The sequence below is a fragment of the Poecilia latipinna genome, unplaced genomic scaffold (assembly GCF_001443285.1).
Source record: "Poecilia latipinna isolate Pla-1442-1.1 unplaced genomic scaffold, P_latipinna-1.0 Scaffold361, whole genome shotgun sequence".
In the NCBI taxonomy this organism is placed as follows: domain Eukaryota; kingdom Metazoa; phylum Chordata; class Actinopteri; order Cyprinodontiformes; family Poeciliidae; genus Poecilia; species Poecilia latipinna.
This window is the reverse complement of record NW_015112977.1, coordinates 177,642-198,362: the sequence shown is the minus strand read 5'-3', so window position 1 is coordinate 198,362 and position 20,721 is coordinate 177,642. Positions and strand designations below refer to the sequence as shown.

At 38.3% G+C, this 20,721-nt stretch overlaps 2 protein-coding genes across 4 annotated transcripts in view; one reads left to right on the top strand and one right to left on the bottom strand.

The window, feature by feature from the left end:
* Window positions 1–521: 521 nt before the first annotated feature.
* dctn6 (dynactin subunit 6) lies at window positions 522–3,209 on the bottom strand. The gene is made up of 7 exons (XM_015036236.1): window positions 3,072–3,209; window positions 2,772–2,836; window positions 2,580–2,685; window positions 2,410–2,498; window positions 2,157–2,204; window positions 1,009–1,151; window positions 522–930 (listed from the first exon to the last, which is right to left on the bottom strand). Exons 1-7 carry the CDS (start codon window positions 3,104–3,106, stop codon window positions 832–834), a joined length of 585 nt encoding a protein of 194 aa, XP_014891722.1. The 5' UTR covers window positions 3,107–3,209; the 3' UTR covers window positions 522–831.
* A 2,679-nt stretch (window positions 3,210–5,888) lies between these two features.
* The window catches only part of sgcz (sarcoglycan zeta), a 36,749-nt gene continuing 21,916 nt past the window's right edge, over window positions 5,889–20,721 (top strand). The window contains exons 1-3 of one of the 3 annotated variants that reach the window (XM_015036233.1): window positions 5,891–6,175; window positions 14,835–15,050; window positions 15,148–15,342. In XM_015036233.1, coding sequence (XP_014891719.1) covers window positions 15,286–15,342 — 57 coding nt within the window. In that variant the 5' untranslated portion in view covers window positions 5,891–6,175; window positions 14,835–15,050; window positions 15,148–15,285. Of the gene's footprint in view, window positions 6,176–7,609; window positions 7,876–14,834; window positions 15,051–15,147; window positions 15,343–20,721 lie in introns of all 3 variants that reach the window. The other 2 variants (XM_015036234.1, XM_015036232.1) reach the window with 2 other exon arrangements.

The following is a 20,721-nucleotide window of genomic DNA, read 5'->3' as shown; positions in this document are numbered from 1 at the left end:
TGCAGACGGTGACACGCTGCTTTCCTTCGAGCATCCATCCTCGTCCAAATGGGCGAGTGTGTGGTACAGATGGGAGCACCACCCCAGGGAGCTTAACTCAAAAATGCAAGTCACAACCACGCCCGTGTCAATTATATATATATATATATAAAAAGAAAAGCCGTGCAGAACTCCCACAGCACCAATTTGGAGGGGGACAAACTGCCATCAAATCCACAAAAGGGGGCATCGCTGTTACACAGTAAATGCTCCTGATCAAATATAAAGCAGCTCTTTGTGTCAGCTGCAGAAACTATTTGTGGATGAGAACTTCAGATAGGGATCTTTTTTAGCTAAAAAAAAAAAACAAAACAAAACAAAAAAACACCCATAGTCTATATTTAGTGGCATTAAAAATACCCACATATTCAGTTTGATACGACGCATCACCAGATGAAGCGAAAGATCTTAAGAAGCAGAAAGGATAAAGACTGCTGCTCAACACTGCCATCTTGTGGTGATAAAGCATAGGCCGTACAACATTTGTAATCTCACGTTGAGTATTTATTGGAATGTTTTTCAGTTCTTCAATAATGACTTTCTTTGCACAGTTATGACTTCGAGTGCAAATACTTTCAAAAATTAAAGAAAAAAAAATTTAAACATTAATCTAAAAGTAAAAGAGGCAGAGGTGTGGTTTGGTTATTTTTTGGTGACAGAGGCAAAGCAACACACTTAGATGAAAGAAAAGTGCATAAAGTGTGAAATTAAAGTGTCTCTGTGTTTTCAGATCTTACTAACGATCCCGAGTGACTGCAGCTGCGAGTGATTTCTTTTGACACCATTCTCGAGTCAGTTTCTTAAAGGCGTGCCGCTTCCTTTCACCGTTTTCTTCAAGTGGTGATAGTTGGGAAGGATCTTCATGAGGAAGTCGAGCTGTAGGGTCTGTGGCTGTAAAATGAAACGATTACTGTTTTCAGGGCAAAGCCAACAAGGCCTTCCTCTGCCTGAAACTGAAGGGGTACAGACCTGCGGCTTTTCGCTCTGCACGCGCCTGATGCAGCTTGAGCCGTAAACTACCGTGTTCTCGGGCACGACTTCGCACGTGTTCACCTGGCAGCACGCGCCGACGATGCAGCCGCTGGTCAGTATCACGTTTCTCCCCACATCAGCTGTGATTAAATAACAAAAAAATGGAAAAAGCGTCTCCAGAGAAGCAATAGAAAGCAAGATAATTAGTCTCGTCCATTTATTATAATTAAAATTTTGCTGTACTGGCTAATTAAATGTGTGGAACTGTGTCTTGAGATTTTTTTTTTTATAGTGTTTTAAAGCGGCCAAGTATAGTGTCAGGTTTTTACAGGATTCTCTTCAAGACATAACTTTCAGATAATCTTTATGTTCTGTGTGTGATTTATTTAGGACGGTCCCGCTCATGATCACTAATGAGTGCCGGACATTAAATATGTGGCAAAAAAAAAAAAGAAAGAAAAATGTTGAAAGAGAACAGGTAAGTCTTGGAAGCAAATAGAATGAACGAAGGAAGCAGCTTAAAACTTAAATTTGCAGAATTTATGCACACACATTTTTTACCTTCCTACACAAACGTCATGTCTATTCAAGCATCCTGTCAAATATTTTATAGTAAATTGTTTTTCTTCTCTGTATCTGTCAGGGTTTGTTTTTCTTTTTTTTTTTTTACACCATCACATTCCAGAGGGAACTCGCATGTCTGTTATTGAGCAACTTTTGTAGCTGCTAAGCTACAGACTCAAATTTGGAACGGCCTAAAAAGTTCAATCTTGGACAACTGCCCTTCTTCTCTATATTTGCTGTATCTCTTACAAGGCATGGACCAAACAGCACAGGGGAGCTTTCTTGTCCTTCTTCTTTTCTCCCTTGCAAAAAGGCCAAGTTTTATTTACTGTTGCCTAATAGAAGAGGCTTTAAATGCATACCGCAGATTTAGATTTGATGCTAAATGTAATTTTTTTTTTTCCGCTTCACAACACTGCACTGCTTTGTGTTGATCTATCACCTGAAACTATGACATTTGTCGTAGAGTAACAAAATGTGAAGAGGTCTAAAGGGATGTGAATCCTCTTCAAAGCACTGGATGAGTTTTAGCTACGGTTGATTTGCAGGCCTTGACAAAACAATATGAACACAATACTCACCCTTGGACTCAATCACATTGTTATCTCCAATTTTCAAAGCCTGGGATACTGAGACAGAGTGAAGGATTTCAAAAAGGACACATAAACAAATATACACTTGTTTGCTCTCTGGAGACCCCTGGTGGACTATTTCTTTATTTGCAGCAGCTGAAAAGGCTTTTTTTTGGGGTTATTACTGCACAATTAATTGGGTCACTAACATATGCGTGATATATTCATTAAAGATTAGCAATACAGGAAGTGTAAAGGATACCGCAACCCACTTCAAACACATTATTGGTCCCAATGATCATCGTTTTAGGCTCAACTCCCTCCGAGTCTGGCATTATATTCTCAGGATAACTACGGAGACAACACAGATTAAAACCCTTGAAGGAATTAAAGATTAAAATTTAAAACACATTCACACACATATACACCTACCTGTTAATGATAAGAGCCTGCTCCTCTATTAGATTACCCTCCCCAATTATAATAGGCCCTGCCTCGGCTATGATCCGAGCTTTTGGGTGGACGACTGTTCTAGCTCCTGAGAGAGCAAAAAAAAATACATTTTGGTACAACTGTGATGATTGGAGTACACACGAAACAATGTGTCAAAATAAAAAGGCTCACCAATGGTAACATCTCCTCTTATTTCACTCTCGACGCACACAACAGCCCCAGCTGCTATTTTAGCACTAAAACACAGTTCGTACAAGAAAAGAAAATCTAATAAGCCATCAATGTGGTCGGTAAACACAACTCTAAAGAGAAATACATCACCGTTACATCCTTACAATAAAGGTTCCGCGAATCATTTGTGAATTTATATGATTTAATATATATATATTTTTTCCCCAGACATAAATTATCATCAAATTAGTCGCTGTATATAAGCACTTATGCGTAGATAAAATCAGTTCATATAAATACCTTTTAGGTGCAATATTTTGCTTCGAGTCTGACATCCTTGCGACGGCGAACTGGCTGGTCGACAGTTGATTATTAATCCTTCAAAAGTCGAGCACGGAACGATTATGATTCCTAGAAGGGTTGATGCTGCCCTCTATCGTCCTACTAACGTTACTACAAGACAATTGTAAAATTGTGTGTGCATGGTTATATTATTATTATTATTATTATTATTATTATTATTATTATTATTATTATTATTATTATATAGATTAATTTCAGTGAGTTAATTAAAAATAAATCGATACTGCATGGAATATCTGCATACTGAGTAGTTATATTTATTTTGATATATTTCTGGCCATTTCGATTAGTACAGCTTACAGATGAAAAAACCTGCAGTTCACTCTGTCAAAAAATATTAGATTATAACATCAGAACAATGACATTTTTTTATATACTGTTATGTTGTGCTGGAGCCATGTTATGACCTACATAATCACAGAAAAGGCTGTTGAATAACAGACGACCAACAGGCAGCCACAAGGCGGGTGTTGCCAAAAAAGGCATTGCTAAAAAATATAAGGGTTCGCAGAATTCTGTGTGTTTGTTCTTATATAACATAATCTTTTTTTGTATGTATATTTAATATGAGAAAGACATAAAATATTATGTATGACTACACACTTGCTTGGTTAAAATAACATCATTGTTGGGCAATGTCTCCTATCCCACACAGCTGTTGTGGGAAGCTGATGGAGAACTGGAGCTCCTTCCATAACAAACTGCTATGACAGACAAAGGAGTTTCATCACAGACCCTTATATTATACCATGTTTTAGTAATGTATATTACTTATGTGCTTTTTGAAAGAACAAACAAACAAACTGCTAAAGTTTGTGCCAGATTTCTAATAAATAAAAAAGAGTAGTTTGTGTCTAAAGTGGGAAGCAGTAATCATTCCGTTTTAATTGTAACAAAAGTGAAAACTTATAATGGTAGTACATACTTTAAAGCAGGGTTGTGAATGATGGTTGCACAGCAAATACCGAGACAACACAGTGTGTTTAGCCTAAAATACTAAACTGAAGGAAAACAAATCCTTAAAAAATAAAAAATACCACCTCAAAATACATAAGCGGTCCAAAGTTAATGCCATTTGCAACAAAACAAAGAAGTCAAGCAGCAAATAATTTGGTCCAAAGATATCTTAGGTTCGGGAGTTTAGTTATTGTTGAGGTTTGGAGTCATGCCATCTACTGGTGTAAAAAGTCATAGCAGCCCTTTACCATGACTGTATGTTTCCTTCTTCTGACGAGCTTTATGGAGATGCTGATCTCACTTTGCAGCAGGATGCCATGACTACTACTTTAATCAGCTAAATGGCCCAGCAAGATTAAATAAAACATCAGTCCACTGCTCGGTAAATGTGGTAGACCATTTGCACGTGTTTAATTAATATGTGTTTTTATTTACTTTTGAGTTATTCCACCAACTTTCCTATTATATAACAATCTATAAAAAAATGTTTAAAGCCAAATATTGTATCATACGCAATTCGTTCAGGGTCGTGTAAGTGTAAAACAAAAAGCTCAATCTATTAAGATATCTTTATTTTTATTTCATTCCCCAGTTGAGTGTGGCTGAGTTTCCTGCAGGGTGCGACATTTCCCAAAAGATGAGGGGAAAAAATAAGTCTAATTTATAAATCATCACTTTTATAATTTTTATGAAAATGCGCAATCAGCACTATTTGCTATGTAAATACACTTTTTATTGTGACTTTTTGGTGTGTAAATGCGTGTGTGCGTTTCCAACCCGCAGCCGCTGGAAGTGAGCCACGATGATGCTTTGATGAAGCGAAACACATTTCACCGTGCTAATCCGGATATGACCTAAGCCGGGGCCTTCACAATAAAATCGAGTGAAGTTGTATGTTCGGATGAGACAAAGATTGAGCTATCAGGCCACATTGACAAGAACACCAGTTGTCAAGCATCATGGTGGTAGCATTATGCTTTGGGTGTTTTCTGGCTGTCAGTTGTGTTGGTCCATTGCACAAAGTGGAAGGAATAATGAAGAAGAAAAACTACTTTCAATTTCTTCAACTTGACCTGAAATAAACAGTTGGATGATTAAAAAGCGGGCATGCATCAACAGCCCCGTCATCAAAAGTGTGCTTAGTTCGAATGAAGCAGGAACGAGGTGTTGGAAGGACCTTCTCAGAAGTCAGATCTGTGCAAAGAAAACCAGACATTTTAAATGAACTCTAATAATCTTGCCATAAAGTGATCAAATATTAAGACAGAATAATGGAAGAAGCTTGATGATGGTTACAAATGAGATAAAACGTTCTAAGACACAATTAACCAATTGTTAGTGGGAGAATTTGTATACACTCGAGCTTGTATGTATGCATTTTTAACACTGTAAAATAAATACAAAGTTATGCATCAAGTTGTCTTAAAAAAACCCTAGATGTTTGCTCTACAATCACTCCTCCAAATAAATCCTTGAAAAGTTAAGGCAGAATCCACAACCAGGAATGCCGGAGTGTATGTGAACATTTTCCCTGAGCTAAAAAAAAAAAAAAAAGTATTACATTATTTTTTGATGGTTCAGTATTCATGTTCATGGGTGTAAATCACACAAAATGTATTTTAAAGACATTTTAAGCATTTATTTTGTAGAAGAATAGCAACAGGTCTAAAATTAGGTACCCTTGTGGTTTTTAGATCGAGTTAGTTAAATGTAGCTCACGTTAGATGATTATTTTGAAATCCCGTGGAGGAAACGCTGTGCGTGATTACGTCACGCTTACTGGCGGCTGAGTTTTTGAAGAGGAGAGAATGACTGGAAAGTGGATAACCGAGGTGAGCACCTGAATCTGCACACCTGCAGCTCGTTAAACACTGATAGCCATTAACGAGCCACCTTTAATTGGCGGCTGACGCGTAGTTGAGAATGAAAACAGCTCTTACTGTAAGACAACGGAGCTCTCCTCAGCTGTTTGGGAGCGAGGCGGGACTGAAATCTCGTTTGTAACAACTTTGTGGAAATATGTAACAAACAGATGAGGACGGAAAATGGAGCAGTCGGCAACCCTCAATATAGAGAACCTCAAGGTAAGGTGTTAAAGCTTAGTGTTTTATTTAAACGTGTGTGGGATTTTTTAAAAATTTTTTTTACTGAAAATAAATGTTCCAAAGATTTATTTATTTTTTACTAAGTCTTAAGATAAATGGCCATTTTTTCACTTGAATACATTTTGTTTATAACACTCATCTGTTGCATTTATTTACACATAATTACAAAGTCACTGCTTTAGCATAATTTTCAAATTGTATGCAAATTTTCTTTTCATTTCTAAATATATCCGTAATGCTTATATCCCTTATTTTATGTACTTCTTTGAGTTACAAACTCCAGTTTTTCACTAGTCTTTTGCAACAGGTGCACCTTCTGTTTCAGTACGGCCAGGACCTTTTTTTTTATTATTATTATTTTAGTTTTAATCTGATTAAAGATGAATAGCAATTGTCTGCATCTCTTCCCTCCAGGCAGGAATAAAATTAATAGTAATCAAGGTGCCTGGCCAAACATTTCAGGGAGCCTACCTGGACTTCCTCACATATCTCTCTCTTGCAGCACACCCCATAGTGTATGCACTCCCCTCTTCAAGAATCGCAGTAATGTGACAGCCTATGAATATTCCGCCTGCATGCTTTCTCATTATCATTCCACTCTAGTGAGGGGAGGCAGTAACCTCTGGGTACAGTATGTGCATCCCATCCTCCATGCTGCTGCAGTGCAAAGAAAAGGGAGGGAAAATAATAAGAAAAGAGATATCTTGTGTGTAAAATCCACACAGCAGAGCCTCTGTTTGACTGAGCTCTCAGGTCCAGCTAGCACACACAGACACACACTCACTCAGCTCTGGGCTCACTGGTTCACGCTTATCAGTCAGGAAATCACCCCAGATAAAAACCAGCCCAGAGCTGATCCAACACTTTGCCTACAAGTCTGCAAGTTTCTCTCCCGTCTTGTTTTATGAACCATGCGGCTTGTTAGACTCTAGGAAGATGACTTAAGAAATAAAAAAAAAAAAAAAAAAAAAAGTTGGACTTAATATTCCCATCCGAAATAAAAAAAATACAGGGCTCTCTTGCATTACTTTCCTTGACAATGCAGCGTTCAGTATTACACATCCGCTGTGAATTTGGCCAATGAATGCAAATGACCCCTGTGCGTGCTGTCCAAAAGTGGCCCTGCAGGCCTCCCTGAGGATTTCCAAGGGGATTAGTGAGCAGTAGGAGTTTACTGTGGGAAAGTGTTTGTCTGTTTACATCAGCAGTTTGTCTCTCCTCCCCTATGCAATCATCACACTAGAGGGAACTGTCAGTGCTGTAAGTGTCTGAGACTTAACAGCTCTTGACTTTAATACACAGAGGTGCACAGAACAGACTTTTTGTGTGTGCAGAGACTTATTCTTAAAAGCCAGAAGTATTGTTCTGTCTGGATGGAAAAACCTTTCTGATGTTCAGTCTTATTGGTTTCAGGCCTTCTGCTGCGACCTTTTTGTTGTGCTGGACTTATTGGACATCACTCATCTCTGCTGGTCCAACTTGCTTTGACTCAAAAGAAGTGCACAGACGGCCATCTTTCTGTCCCTCTATCCATCAATCAGCCATCCACCCAGAAAGGGCACTGCCTGCCAAACGATGAAGCCATTGTGACAAACTTCAGTGATTGTCGCGCCAGCAGAGATGAAGGAGCCTGAGGGAAAAAGGAAAGGGGGGGGGAAGAGAAAAATTGGATTTCGCATGTAAGATGGATGAGTATTGACAGTGGTAACCTCTCCAAGCATGCTTGTCACATCAACAAGATGTGAAAAAAAGTAACATTGATGCACGAGTTGCGCACTGAGCAACGTAATTGGCTCTTCCAGTTGGTTGCAATCGGGTAGCTTTGATTAGTCTGTCAAAAAATTTTAAAAACCCAACCAGAATTTCTAAACAAACAACTTCCTTTTTGGCAGATCTTGAGGATGATTGTCCATTTGTTGTGCATAATCATTTGTGCACTTCAAATGTTTTCTTGCCTCCAGCTGAGACAGCCTTGTGGGAGTCCAGCGGCGCTGCCGCATGAGAGCAAGTGGGCCTTTTTGCTGATTAACATCATCAAACATTAATAACGTCCTAATTTCCTTTCATTATTTGTCTTCTTGGCTGTATTCTGCTGCCTCTGCAGTATGTCATCGCTTGATCAAAGCGGCATGCGGACCATCATCCTCGACAATAATTGGTGAAGATGAGGTGCACTGGCAGCGTGACGGGACTGCTGGGTAATTGCTGGCTCATCGGTGGCTTTAGCTGGTTGCAGGTGCAAGTTTTTATTGTCAAAACTCTTGACAATCTTTCCCTGAAGCAAAATGGGAATGCTCAATCATGAATAGGATTAATGAGGCAGTTTTCGAAGATTGGATTGTGCAGCAAGTCCATGTGGATGCTTTCACAGCATCACCTGCAGAGATGTTATGGCTTATTCCACCTCAAAGTAGCATGCTGCTGTGTAGGTGTTTGGTTTCTAATAATAGAAAGCGTGTGTAACAAGGACTGTGGATGGTAAATCATCTGTGTGGATTCTGACCCATCTGTTCATGATGGTGTGCATATTTTTTGGGAGCTGCAGAGTTATTTCAGCAATTGTGTTATACAAAAGCTGCTGTAACTGTTTAAACAATAGCAAACTTGCACATTTTCAGATGTGAAGATGGTAAATGCCACATTTAAAAATGGGTGCAGTAAAATGGCTTTTTATACACCCATTTCCTTATTCTATAGTATTGCTTTTTTTTCTTGCCTGAGATGAATCTTTTGATCTTTGTGTTAATATCACCAGTTATTAGAATAAATATATTCTTCAGTGTCCCACAGTGGGGCAATTCAGATGTATCGGCAGCAATGAGACATGTATAGGTTCATACAAATATACTAAAAAAGAAAAGTATTAAATGTATAAAAACCTACAACAAAGTGTGTCTAATGTGCAGTATGAATATTAGACAAGATTATAACTTAAACATACTGTCCAGTTGCCATTGGAGGCTCATGGAAACAGCCAATGACTTTACAGGGTGACTGGATAACTCCCTGGCTCCTGCCTGATTACAAGTAAATTTTTAACCTTCCTTATTTTGACACAAAAGACTTGCATAAACTTCAAGCATAATTTAGCAGTCCGTTGCAAAGAATACTATGACGAAAAGTAAAAACTGTCCACCATTTGAGATGAACCAACACACGGGACGTGATGGCGGTAGTAGTGGTGGCGACAAATGTTGAACAGTTTAACTTTCTTGTGTTTCACTAGCCTGTGTTTGTATAGCTACGTGTACCAGCTCAAAATTTCACACACAAATTTTGCCAGTAGCTTGGCTGGACGAGGGCAAGTGAATGTGGCCTCATCACACACGTTCATAGGAAATGAGTGGAGATGGAGCGACGTCACCTCCATGAGGCAAGCCCATTGTCGGTCCTGCTGCTTTACAGCTATGCTCCTCATGGCTTGGTAAAGTCACAGAAGACTTATTGATGAGATAGATTAACAACTTTAAATGTTTTTTAGATGCTTTGTTGAAGTGGTGAATGATTTTACATAAGATTTCATAAAGAGAAATGATGCAGTGTGTGTATTCCTCCAGATATTTGTATCGTAGCTGCCAACTTAAAGTGCCCAACTGTTGTTGAGCTGAACTTTAACTGGTCCAGCTTGCTTGCATTGCATTTTCTTCACATCCAAAGTATAATATAATTACCTGTCTAGCATATTACACTTCAAACGTAAAGGAAACTAATGCTTTAAATATGGTGCACTTCTCAACCATAATGTAAGTACCATTTGGGTAGAAAACCTCTTACACTTGCTGGATAGACTGCAATGTCTGACATAATGAAGTATCTGATGGTTCATAACAGATAATTGAATCAAGAAAAGCTAACGTTTTGGAGGCAGATTGATGTATACATTAAAAGTCTGAGTAAGAAATCACAGACTCCACTTGCACAAAGCATGGTGGGTTGTCAAAATTTGCAAGTGATTGAGTTTCCCCTGGCAACAATGCAGTGAGTGAATCTAAGCAGCTGGTCAACTGACGAAAATATTGATTTAAAGCTATATGCATCAGATCCACATTAAATATGTTGTAGATTATGTTTAAGTTTGGAAATTGTCTGATACTCTTAGCAACACTCCACCTACAAAGAACTGTGGCTGCAAAACATGACTTTTGTGATGCTAAACCTTGCGACTTTGTGTTAGTGCCTCTGATAATACTCCTGTCCCTTCACTGTAACACTGGTTAAATTGGACTCGCTGACATTTCTAGGCCAGTGATGTGGATCATTTGTACTTGCTGCCAAATCGCAACGTCGATTTGTGAGACATCTGCCACCACTTCCAAATGTGACCGAAAGTGTTCATCCATAGAAACGGCCTCTTAGAGAGTGAATGAAGCCTGTGGAATAGGTTTGTTTGGTGTGTCCAGCTATATATATATATAAATCTTGTATTGTGCGTATATGCATTCAACCTTTCGCACTGCACCAAAATTAAATCAAATGCAATTAAATGCCTTTTAGAAGTCACCTTTATTTTTAAACGGAGTTCATCCGTTTGTAATTTAATCTTCTAGAAAATGCAGCTGGTCTGAAGACCTCCAGGTTTGTTGAAGAATATTTGTGAATGATCAGCATCACGAAGACCAAGGAACACGGCAGGGAAAAAGTTATAGAGGAGTTTAAATTTGGATTAGTTTATAAAGCTATACTAGAAACTTGGAACATGTCATAGTTTAGCAAGCCTCGTCTTAGCAGGTTTCCTTTTCATTTTGGACAAACTAGTGCTAACAGGCCAAGTAAGGGCTTTACTTGAATCAGTCAAGAAGCCCATGGTAACTCAGAATTGTTGGATCAAAATTAGCCAGCTGGGAATAAGGTAGATTAAACAATATTGCCAGGTTCTTTGCAAATGTAGAAATTAAAATTTGTGCCAAGAAAACACTCAGAAGAAACAAATATGTACAAGCAACAGTATGTAAAACTTGTTTCAAAGCCGCTAGGAAAGTTGTGCTGAGTTTGACCTCTTGGTGAACTACTGCAATAAAGTCAGTATGAGGCAGTAAGTGTTAATGCATCATGCTAAAAACTACAGACTTTGCACATTTGGTGTGCACAAGTCGGTCAAACCTCTTACTGCATCAAATTCCACAATAAATGCACCCAAGGGGATACCCAACCGATTTGTGCTGCATCGCAGTTCTCATGGCGGTAGGTTGTCCAAGTACACTCACTGCTTCAAGTTCGAGTAACGGTGTTGTGTGCCATCCTTAAAATGTTAACATCTGCATTAGGTTCTGCTGATCACCTTATTTCTTCAGACACTAGAAGATGATATTTTTTTTTTTCCCTGCAGACTCATGCTGTGGCAGCAGCTGTCTTTCCTTTGCGATATGACACACTCATTCCACAGCCTGTGTTGCCCCTTAAAGTTCATAGTGGCTACAGGTTTATGACGGTCTTCTGAGTTTGATCAGGGGTGAAATATTTGTGGTTAAATTTCAACCTCCTGTTTTGTGTCGGGTAATAAACGCATGTAGTGAAAACAGGGTAATAATTATCAAACGCCTTTTCTTTTTTCCCCATTGGCATACAGCAACACTGAAATACTTCAGAGCATTTTTGGTTCAGTGACTTTATTTTTCTTTTAAAAAAAGCTAAAAATGAAGTGGGATTTATTCTACTGGGATTGGTTGACCCTATTTTGCTGATCAAATGTACCATTAATACACACAAGCTAAGGATTATATGCAGTTTTTCTTTTTTTGTTGTAGATCTTAAAGCTTCTGGAAATTTATATATTGAAAAAAAAAATCCATTTCAACAACATTAACTAAACTTGGTGTCCCAGAGACAGTGTTAAGTAGATGTTGCCTTTCTCTTTTTATTACTTCTATATTGAAACACACTTGGTTGGTCAGAATAGTGAAGAATCTTACACTTGTCAAAATGCATCTGTTTCTATGAAACGATGGGCAGCCCAAGGGCTGTTTGCCTATTTCTGGCATCCACCTTTAACCACTACACCACGCACTGCCTGCACAATTTTTTTCCAAAATCAGCCTCTCTGTGTTTCTGGTTTTATAATGACTAAAATTCATCAACTGCTCACCCCCACAAGATATATTGATTTGTTGCAACAATACTTCCAGAGGCTGCTGTTTGTTTTTCACTTCTAAAACAGATGGTTTATTGCATCCAAGCCTCACATGGACTGAGGACTACAGCAAATAAAACATTAACTCTTGATTCTTAAAGAATCTCTGTTAATAAACTTGGACTTTCTTTGGGGGGGGGAATTGACAGCTTGCGGAGTTGGAGAGGCAACTAATGACTGCCTGAGAGAAAAAACCTACTATTTAATGATACCAGCCATTAGTGTCTTATGCTAATGACGTGCTGAGTGTGAAAAAAGCATGTGGGCCATGACTTTGAAATTATGCATGAATTGTGTGTCCAGGGTATCCGGGAGGGGAAAAAGCTGTGCACAGGTGTGTCAATTATAGATGTGTGTGTCAGCAATCAAAATATTTTTCACCAGCATGATGGATTAATCTCAGCTCCTGTGGGTGTATGAGTAGCATTCAGTTGCTGCTGGACATTTTGCCCTGATTTTAAAATACTGATTCTTTTAGCTTCTCTGTGAAAAGAGTTAAAAAGGGGCCAATTTTCATCCTTTCAACAGCTGCGTGGAAGAGTTCAGAGCTCAACCAACCTTGCACCCTGTGATTAGGATTTTCACACAGTCAGCCTACGGTCACAATCTGCTAGAGAACAACTGTTCGTCTCTGCCTAAGAAGGTTCACTCTGATTGACATCGCTTTCTGTGATCTCAAAGCTTGGCTTTATTGTAGCGTTTTTTTTTCTGTGGTCTGCAGGCATTTCAGTTTTTCATTGGTCAGTATGAATTGTTTTGATTAATGTAGGAAAAATGGCATTAATCTTTGATATGGGCACATGCTGGGAAGTTATTCTGATACAACAGTATCAAAGTATTTTGACAAAAATGTGTATAAAGACCTAATTGCATGTTTGCATATCACTGGGACAAAAGTGACAATTTCGGCAGATACCAGGAAGACTGAACCAAGTGAAGTTAATGTTTGAATTTGGAAATGTTGGCAGCTTTTTGGTTGGTGTTTCTGTATTTTCCAGGTACATAATGTTTTATAGCACAAGAAAGGAACTCCTTTTAGTTAAATCTCTCAATATATCAAACGTAAAAGAAACAAACTTCACAATTTGATACCTTGAAATGGACCTCCTGTGTCTTTAAGAAGCTTCTGATCCATTTGACTCTCCATCACATCAGCGCTTGTCATTATGCCATTTAAAACCGAGAGCAATGGGCTAGAAGTAGCTCATGATTAGCTCAGTAGACTCGCAGTTCAACGAGAGTAAGCAGCACTTAGCACTTTGCTAAGTGCTGCTGCCGCTAGTCTGGAGGAGCTGAGTGGGGAAGATGAAAGGACGCTCTGTGAGCCAGAGGTTTGGCTGGAAACTGCAATGTTTAATTTAAGCTACGTGTGTTAACATTAGATACTGCCAACAACTTAAATAATTTAGTCCAGGGATCCTCAAATTTCCCTTTGAGTGTCTTCCCAGGGACAAATCTACAAGTTTGTCCCTGGTCCAAAATGATCAAATGAATCTCCTCCTCAGAATGCAGTCATGTCCTCTTATCTCCAATGACCTCATTATTTAACTCGAGTGTGTTGAAGCAGAAACATCTAAAAGTTGCAGGACATTGTCTCCCAAGGTCTGGATTTGAGGAATCCTGATTTGGTCCCTAGTAAAACCTTCAAATGGTGTAATGCCACAGTAGCTTTAATATAAATGACTAAATACTTACAGCAGATGGGGTAAAATTTAACAGCAGCAGTTTCATTGTAGTTTTTAGAGAGAAACCTCTTTAGTATAAAAAGCTCATCATTTGCTACCTGCTCAGGTAGAAAGCCTGCAGTTCTTTCAGCCAGCTGAAAAGCAGTGTCCAGCAAAGAGTGGGGGAGGGACGGAGCTGCCCTTCTCGAGTGCTTCCTGTAGCATTGCACTAGGACTTTAAATTGTACGAAATTTAAAAGCATTTTGAAAACTTATTTTGAAACTTTAGATTTTTGTGTGTTATCAGAAACTGGCCAATTATTTGTTGTGAACCTTCTGATGTGATGCCTGTCTTCGAGGAATCTCCCACCTGTACTCATTCCCAGTGGTAACAATCAGCTTCACAAAGCCAGCTTACCACTCTACCACTGAAAGATTTTCCCATGAGACATTGATTGGCAGGAACTTTCTAAACATTTCAACATGAGTGGAGAAGTAAACAAGTGAGCTGCAGGAAGCTGTCATTCAGAGTAACGTGTTGTTTGCTATTTAAGCACTGAGACGTTAAAATGTCAACAAGCAATTAGCATAGAAAACAAAGCTGTGACAGGTTATTAAATCCATACAAATGACCTCTTTTATGGTGGCCAAACTTCATACAAAGGTCAGACTTTTATGACTTGTACTAATTGTGCTTTATTAATATGTAGTTTTGATTGCAAAATTGTATCAAAAAATAATAATTTATTCCCTTCAGTGTGCATGTAATCAATAATTTTGACAAACGATGCAGCTTTTCTTCTAAAATGGTTCTCCTTTTATAACATTTGATTTGTTTCCCTTTTAGGTGCCAATCTAATCCGATTACCATGAAAATAAAAACATTTCTCATTCTGTCGCTTGTTACAGCTCAGAAGCCATTTAATGAAATTTCAGGCTACAGCAGCCACCAGCTAACAATCAGGCCTCACTTTTTTTGGTGCGTTTTATTTTTTATGATGTGTCACCACTTAAAAAATAACAGCCATTCCTCAGTGTGGAGCCAATTTGGTGGTGCTTGAAGGTAATGACCACTTGCAACATGTGATTGCCTTTGCAAGGAGTGACCATGTACTTGACAGCCACCTAACAAAAGGCTACTCTGCGTGTTTCTTTTCTAGATTACCCAGGAGCAGTTTATCCTGGCCTCGCAGTCCCTGCACCTCCAGCGTCCGGGCTGTGAAGCCGTATATCCAGTGGGGCTGTACGGCTGGAGGAAGAGATGCCTCTATTTCTTCCTGCTGCTGCTCCTGGTCACCATGATAGTAAACCTGGCCCTCACTGTCTGGATTATTAAGGTCATGAATTTTTCAACGGTGAGTTCAGCATGTCCTTTGGAGAAAAGTTTTTGCTTTGATTGGGTAATTTTCAAACGTTTCTCACAGACGGCATTGAGTTTCTTTTTACATAGGAGTTCTGTTGAAGTTTTCAGTTGTCGGAATTTTACTTTTCTGTTTTGCAGCCAGCGACTAGTTAAAGCAGAACCAAATGCAACTACATTCTGGAAAATGTCATGGTGGTTAATGTGAATGCCATTTTAACTACCATCATGCCTACATTAATGTACATATTTACATATCTTGCAAATGTCTTCCTTCCATTTGTCCTCATGAGCAAATTTTCCACAGTGATTACCTATTTTTTTTTTTTTTTAAGTAATGTTGCTGGTATGCTTTTCACAAAGGACATTTGTGTTATTAACAATAAATATTACAAAGCAGGAAAGCCAGTTTATTGCCCCTTAAACTGTGTGACATTTGGAGAGAAACATTTTTTGGTTGAGCACCAGAGGTCAGTATCTGGGTTGTGTTCATGAAAACACTGCCTAAATATTCTCAACACCTTATATTATTATAGACTCTAACGTCATTGAATTAGATGATTGAAGTTTAAGTTGTAGATATGTCTTTCTTCAGTTAAATATCCTAATTAACGGCACTCTTCAGGAGTGGCATTACCGCAGGTTGCAGAAGCTCAGACAGGCATCTTCTGCATCGAGGTTGACTTCAATGATGAGGATCTTTTGTTTTTACAGTGAGGGAGATTCCACCTAAAGTTATGTGACACTAGTGGAGGAGAAATCTTTCATAAGGGAAACCACACATTCAACTCTGCTGCTCAACCAATAAATGCCTTTCTTCCACATCTGGCTCCATAATACAGGAGATGAACAAGATTTCTTGCAGTGGGAGATTTAAGAAGTAAGTTTTGTTGCACCTGGGCACAATAATCTACTACTGTATAAAATTCAACGTAATTATCAAGATTAAGTTTTTAAAAAATATATGTGTTAAAAATTATTACAGTGATTATATTTAGGGGTGAATCAGTCCTAGTGGCGTCATTTGGACAGTTTAAAAAACATAATTGAGACATGACACTAAAAAAAGAGAATGGAGCTTCAATGTAAAAAAAAAAAAAAGTTGAAATGTTACATGTAATTAAATTTGTCAAACTTAACTTTTAACCTGTCAACTTGATGTATCAACTTGGATAAACTTGATTTGATCATTTAGTTGGCTCACCTGTTTTGTTTTTTCAGTGAAGATGTAAACTGACACTCGTTGAATTAACTTTTGATGTGCTGTGCTCAAGAGTTTGAGTTTTTAATACTAGCTCTCAGTCACATTGGTCATATTATTCTGAAATGTTAATTCTAAGGAGGATATATTTTTTTTTCCCATTATATCCAAACACAAGTTATACTTTGTGCCAAGTATATTAATAAATATCAGTTTCCTTCCTCACTTTAACCTCATCACAAAGTCCAGGTGGGGAAACTGCATTTTTAAAAGCACATTAAAAAAGGTTTCTAAACATTGCATATTATGTTTTGGGTTTTGGCCAAACTTCGTTTTATAAAGGGCTGAAAACACTTGGCAGCTGGACCTGCTGACACGGAGACTGTTAATCTGAGACGAAACCAAAACCAGCAGCTCCTCTGGGCTCCAGTGACATTTTCAGGGACAATGCACACTATTAACCATTTTGTCAACAATGTCCCAACGGCAGCAGGGACTTTTCCTGACCAATGCTACTGCCTCTGCTATTGCCATCAATCTGTGCCATGAGATTGATGGCACAGGAAAATACCTTTTCAGTGAACATTTCAGATCCCTGTGGGCCTAATGCCATAAAGGTAGAAATTAAAAAACAAATTCCTTCTTTTAGGTGTTGTAGAGTTTGAGCAGCCCGTGTTTCATTCTTGCATCTTGTCATTTATTAATTTTGTCTTTATGAATTGATAATAAAAATTATCTCAAAGGACATTAAGGTGAGATGAATGTACTCTTGATTATGAACAGGAATTTCTTTTTAATTTGGGGCATTTCACATTGTAGTGGGAATGAAACATTGTTTTCCAGCGTTATAATGAATTCATTGCCAATTATCACAAAAGCTTGACTGCAGTTGTTGCTTCTCGGGGCGGCACAGCCAGCAATTACTTTTCAACATGCTGACATGTTGCCCTAAATATGTTTTTCACTCGACAACAAAAAAAATTTAAAAACTCCAGTTTTCTTTTTTCCTCTGGTTATTTTTGGCATTTTATAAAAGATTTGATTTTAAAAATTGTTTGAAGGGGTAAGTTATATTCTGAAGCGCCGTTACCCTTTTGACATGTTTGAACGAGAGAAAATCCACAATAAATGTTTTATTGGTTGATTGTTGTACAGTCCTACTCTAAAAATCCTCAAAATATTTAATGTTTAAAATTAAAATCACAGTCCTATGTGATGATGATAAAAGCCTGTAAACTTCTAACCAGGGCTGCACTCAAATGAATATTTACCATCTGTTCTTTTCTTAAATCTAAATGAATTGGGAACGGTCTCTTAAACATTCAGTTTTATTCATATTTCTTAAAGTCCACAATGTCCATTTGAGTGTGGTAGAGTTTTGTTCTCAACCTGACAATTTAAAGATTTCTTTTCTTTTGTAACGCCTCTCTGAGCAATGTCCTATTTTCACTCCCATGCTGCCTATGGAGCATCATTCACATCCAGTGCTTCACCTCCCCTTCTCCAGTGACTTTAGCATCTGTCTGCTGACATACAAAGACCCAAACCCTCCTCCTGCACTCCTTTGATTTCTGCTCTGCTGTCTGTCCTCACTCCCTGCTCTCATATATGATAAAGCTCTCCCTGCTGTTGCTCTGCTTCTATATTCTTCTGTCTCTATCCATTTCTGCTGACAGCTCTGTGTACCCTTTCAGCACATCCCTCAGGGCCAATCTCATCATACACAACCTCACAAAAGCTGTCCTCTCAACACTTTGCTTATTGTGCTGGGGCTGGACGTAATCTTGTCCAATTTCAGCTGAATTATCTGTGACCAAAATAATTTCCTGAATTGACGTGATGTAAAAGTAACATTTATCTTCTGCTATTTTTGCAGCTTTATTTCCCTTTTGACTGGATGTTTAAAAAAAAACAGCATGGAGCCAATTTATTTGTAAACCTTTCAGCTGAACAGGAAAAAGTCTGCCTCATCTGTCAGAATAAGCTGAACAGCTGGGTTGCTGAAAATTTGCAACTTTTATGGATGGGTTTTGTGTATACAGTGGTGTGAAAAATGTTTGCCCCCTTCCTTATTTTTTTTATTTTTTTGCATGCTTGTCACACTTTAGTGTTTCAGCACATCAAGCCAATTCAAATGTTAGTCAAAGATGACATGAATAAATGCAAAATGCAGTTTTTAAATGTTTGTCATTAAGGGAGGAAAATAATCCAAACTTGCACTGACCTGTGTAAAGGAGTGATGGGTTGAATGTTAAAACATGATTTATCACACCTGAGTTCACTTTCAGGCCTGATTACTCCCACACCTGTTCTCAGTCGTAGGACCTGCCTGATAAAGTGAAATACGCCAAAAGCTTCTAAAGCTTGGCATCATTCTGACATCCAAACAAATTCTGGAATGAATGCGAAAGAAAGTCATTAAACTCTATCAGTCTATAAACCTTAAAAAAAAAGACTGGGCAAAAATGGCCTGCATGGCAGGGTTCCAGGATGAAAACCACTGCAGAGGAACAAAAAAAAAACATTAAGACTCGTCTCAATGTTCCCAGAACTCTTCTTGACGATCCCCACTACGTTTAAGAAAACGGTCTTTAAACTGGCGAGACAAAAGTTAAACTCTCTAGAATGTGTCCCATTACCTCTGGTGAAAAAAGTAACTGCATTTCAGAAAAATATGAGGGTCTGGGGTTGGTTTACTGGTTCAGAACCTGGAAGTCTTGCTGTGATGAATGGAACCATGATTTCTGTCCTCTACTAAAAATCCTGAAGAAGAATGTCCGGCCATCTGTCCGAGACCTCAAGCTGAAATTAACTTGGATTCTGCAGCAGGACAATGATCCAAAACACAATAGCATGTCTACTTCTTAATAGCAGCAGAAAAACAAGTTGAGTGACCTAATCAGAGTTCTGATCTGAATCCTGTTGCAATGCTGTGGCGTAAACTTAAAAAGGCTGTTCATGGTTGAAAACTTTCCAATGTGGCTGAACTGGAACAATTCTGCTAAGATGAGTGAGTCAAAATTGTAAGTTTCAATTTTTTTCTCTCTTAATAAACGCCTTTAAGAATAAAATGAAACCAATGTAAAAATTAATCAAAGACAACACAAGTAACCAAAAATACATTTTTTTTTTTTTTTGGTTTTTTTGGTTACTTGGGGTGTTTAATTTTTACATTGGTTTCATTTTTTCAAATGTGTGGGGGAAAAAAATTAGGAAATCAGGATTAAGGGAAACATTTTACACCACTATCTTTCTGTAATGCTAGTATCCGGTTGCTGCATGTGTAAAGACTCTTGCTTATCTGTTTGAATTTTATCTGAAAATGTGAGCGAAACTGAAATGAGTTTAATGACAGCTGTTAAATTAGGCCTCAAAATAATAATAATCAAAAAAACCCATTCCTGTTCGTGTTAACTGAGAACACTGAGTCTTAATGAGCCGTGCTAACTAGAAAACCAGACTGCGAGAATATCTATAGACTGTGACCTTTTGCCTGTGAATCAAAATTGGCGAATTTGAGCAGAACTGGAGAAAATTGACATCATTTAAGGACGTGAAAAATGCCCATTAAGGTGGTTCTAAATATTCTAAAACGTCTTTCCTGAGATGAGACCTGGAAACCTCTTGAACATGGAGACTGCTGCTGCTTTCTTTCCCAGGATTAAAAATATTTGACAGGAGTTTCTGGATTGACCAACATTCACACTTCTAATTAAGGCCTCAATCAAGGATGACGACAGAAAGTTTGCAGTCTGAATGTGGCAGATTTCTGGTTATTGTCTTCTTTTGCCTAACGAGCAGTTCTGCTGCTCTCCGTTACCTCATCATCATCTGCCGCTTTTCAGTCTAACTTTAATAAGCGTATTAAAACCCAAAACAGACTGTCCAGTCATAGTTGCACTGAAAAATCTGATTGACATCCTGCTGCTGTAACAAGTGGGACATCTTCCATCATACACTATGATAGGAGTGACGTGCAGGGTTTAAGGAAGAGATATGGAGATTTAGTTGGAAGTATTTTGAAGCCAGAATTAAACATCAGTTCAAACAACTGTACTTGGGTTTGTATTTGATTGTGTCACCAATCAAAGTTCTGGAAGAAGACTTGGTCCATTACCCTCAAATGACAGAAAATTGGTTGACATGTTTGAAGATGATCCAGGAGTTAGAGGC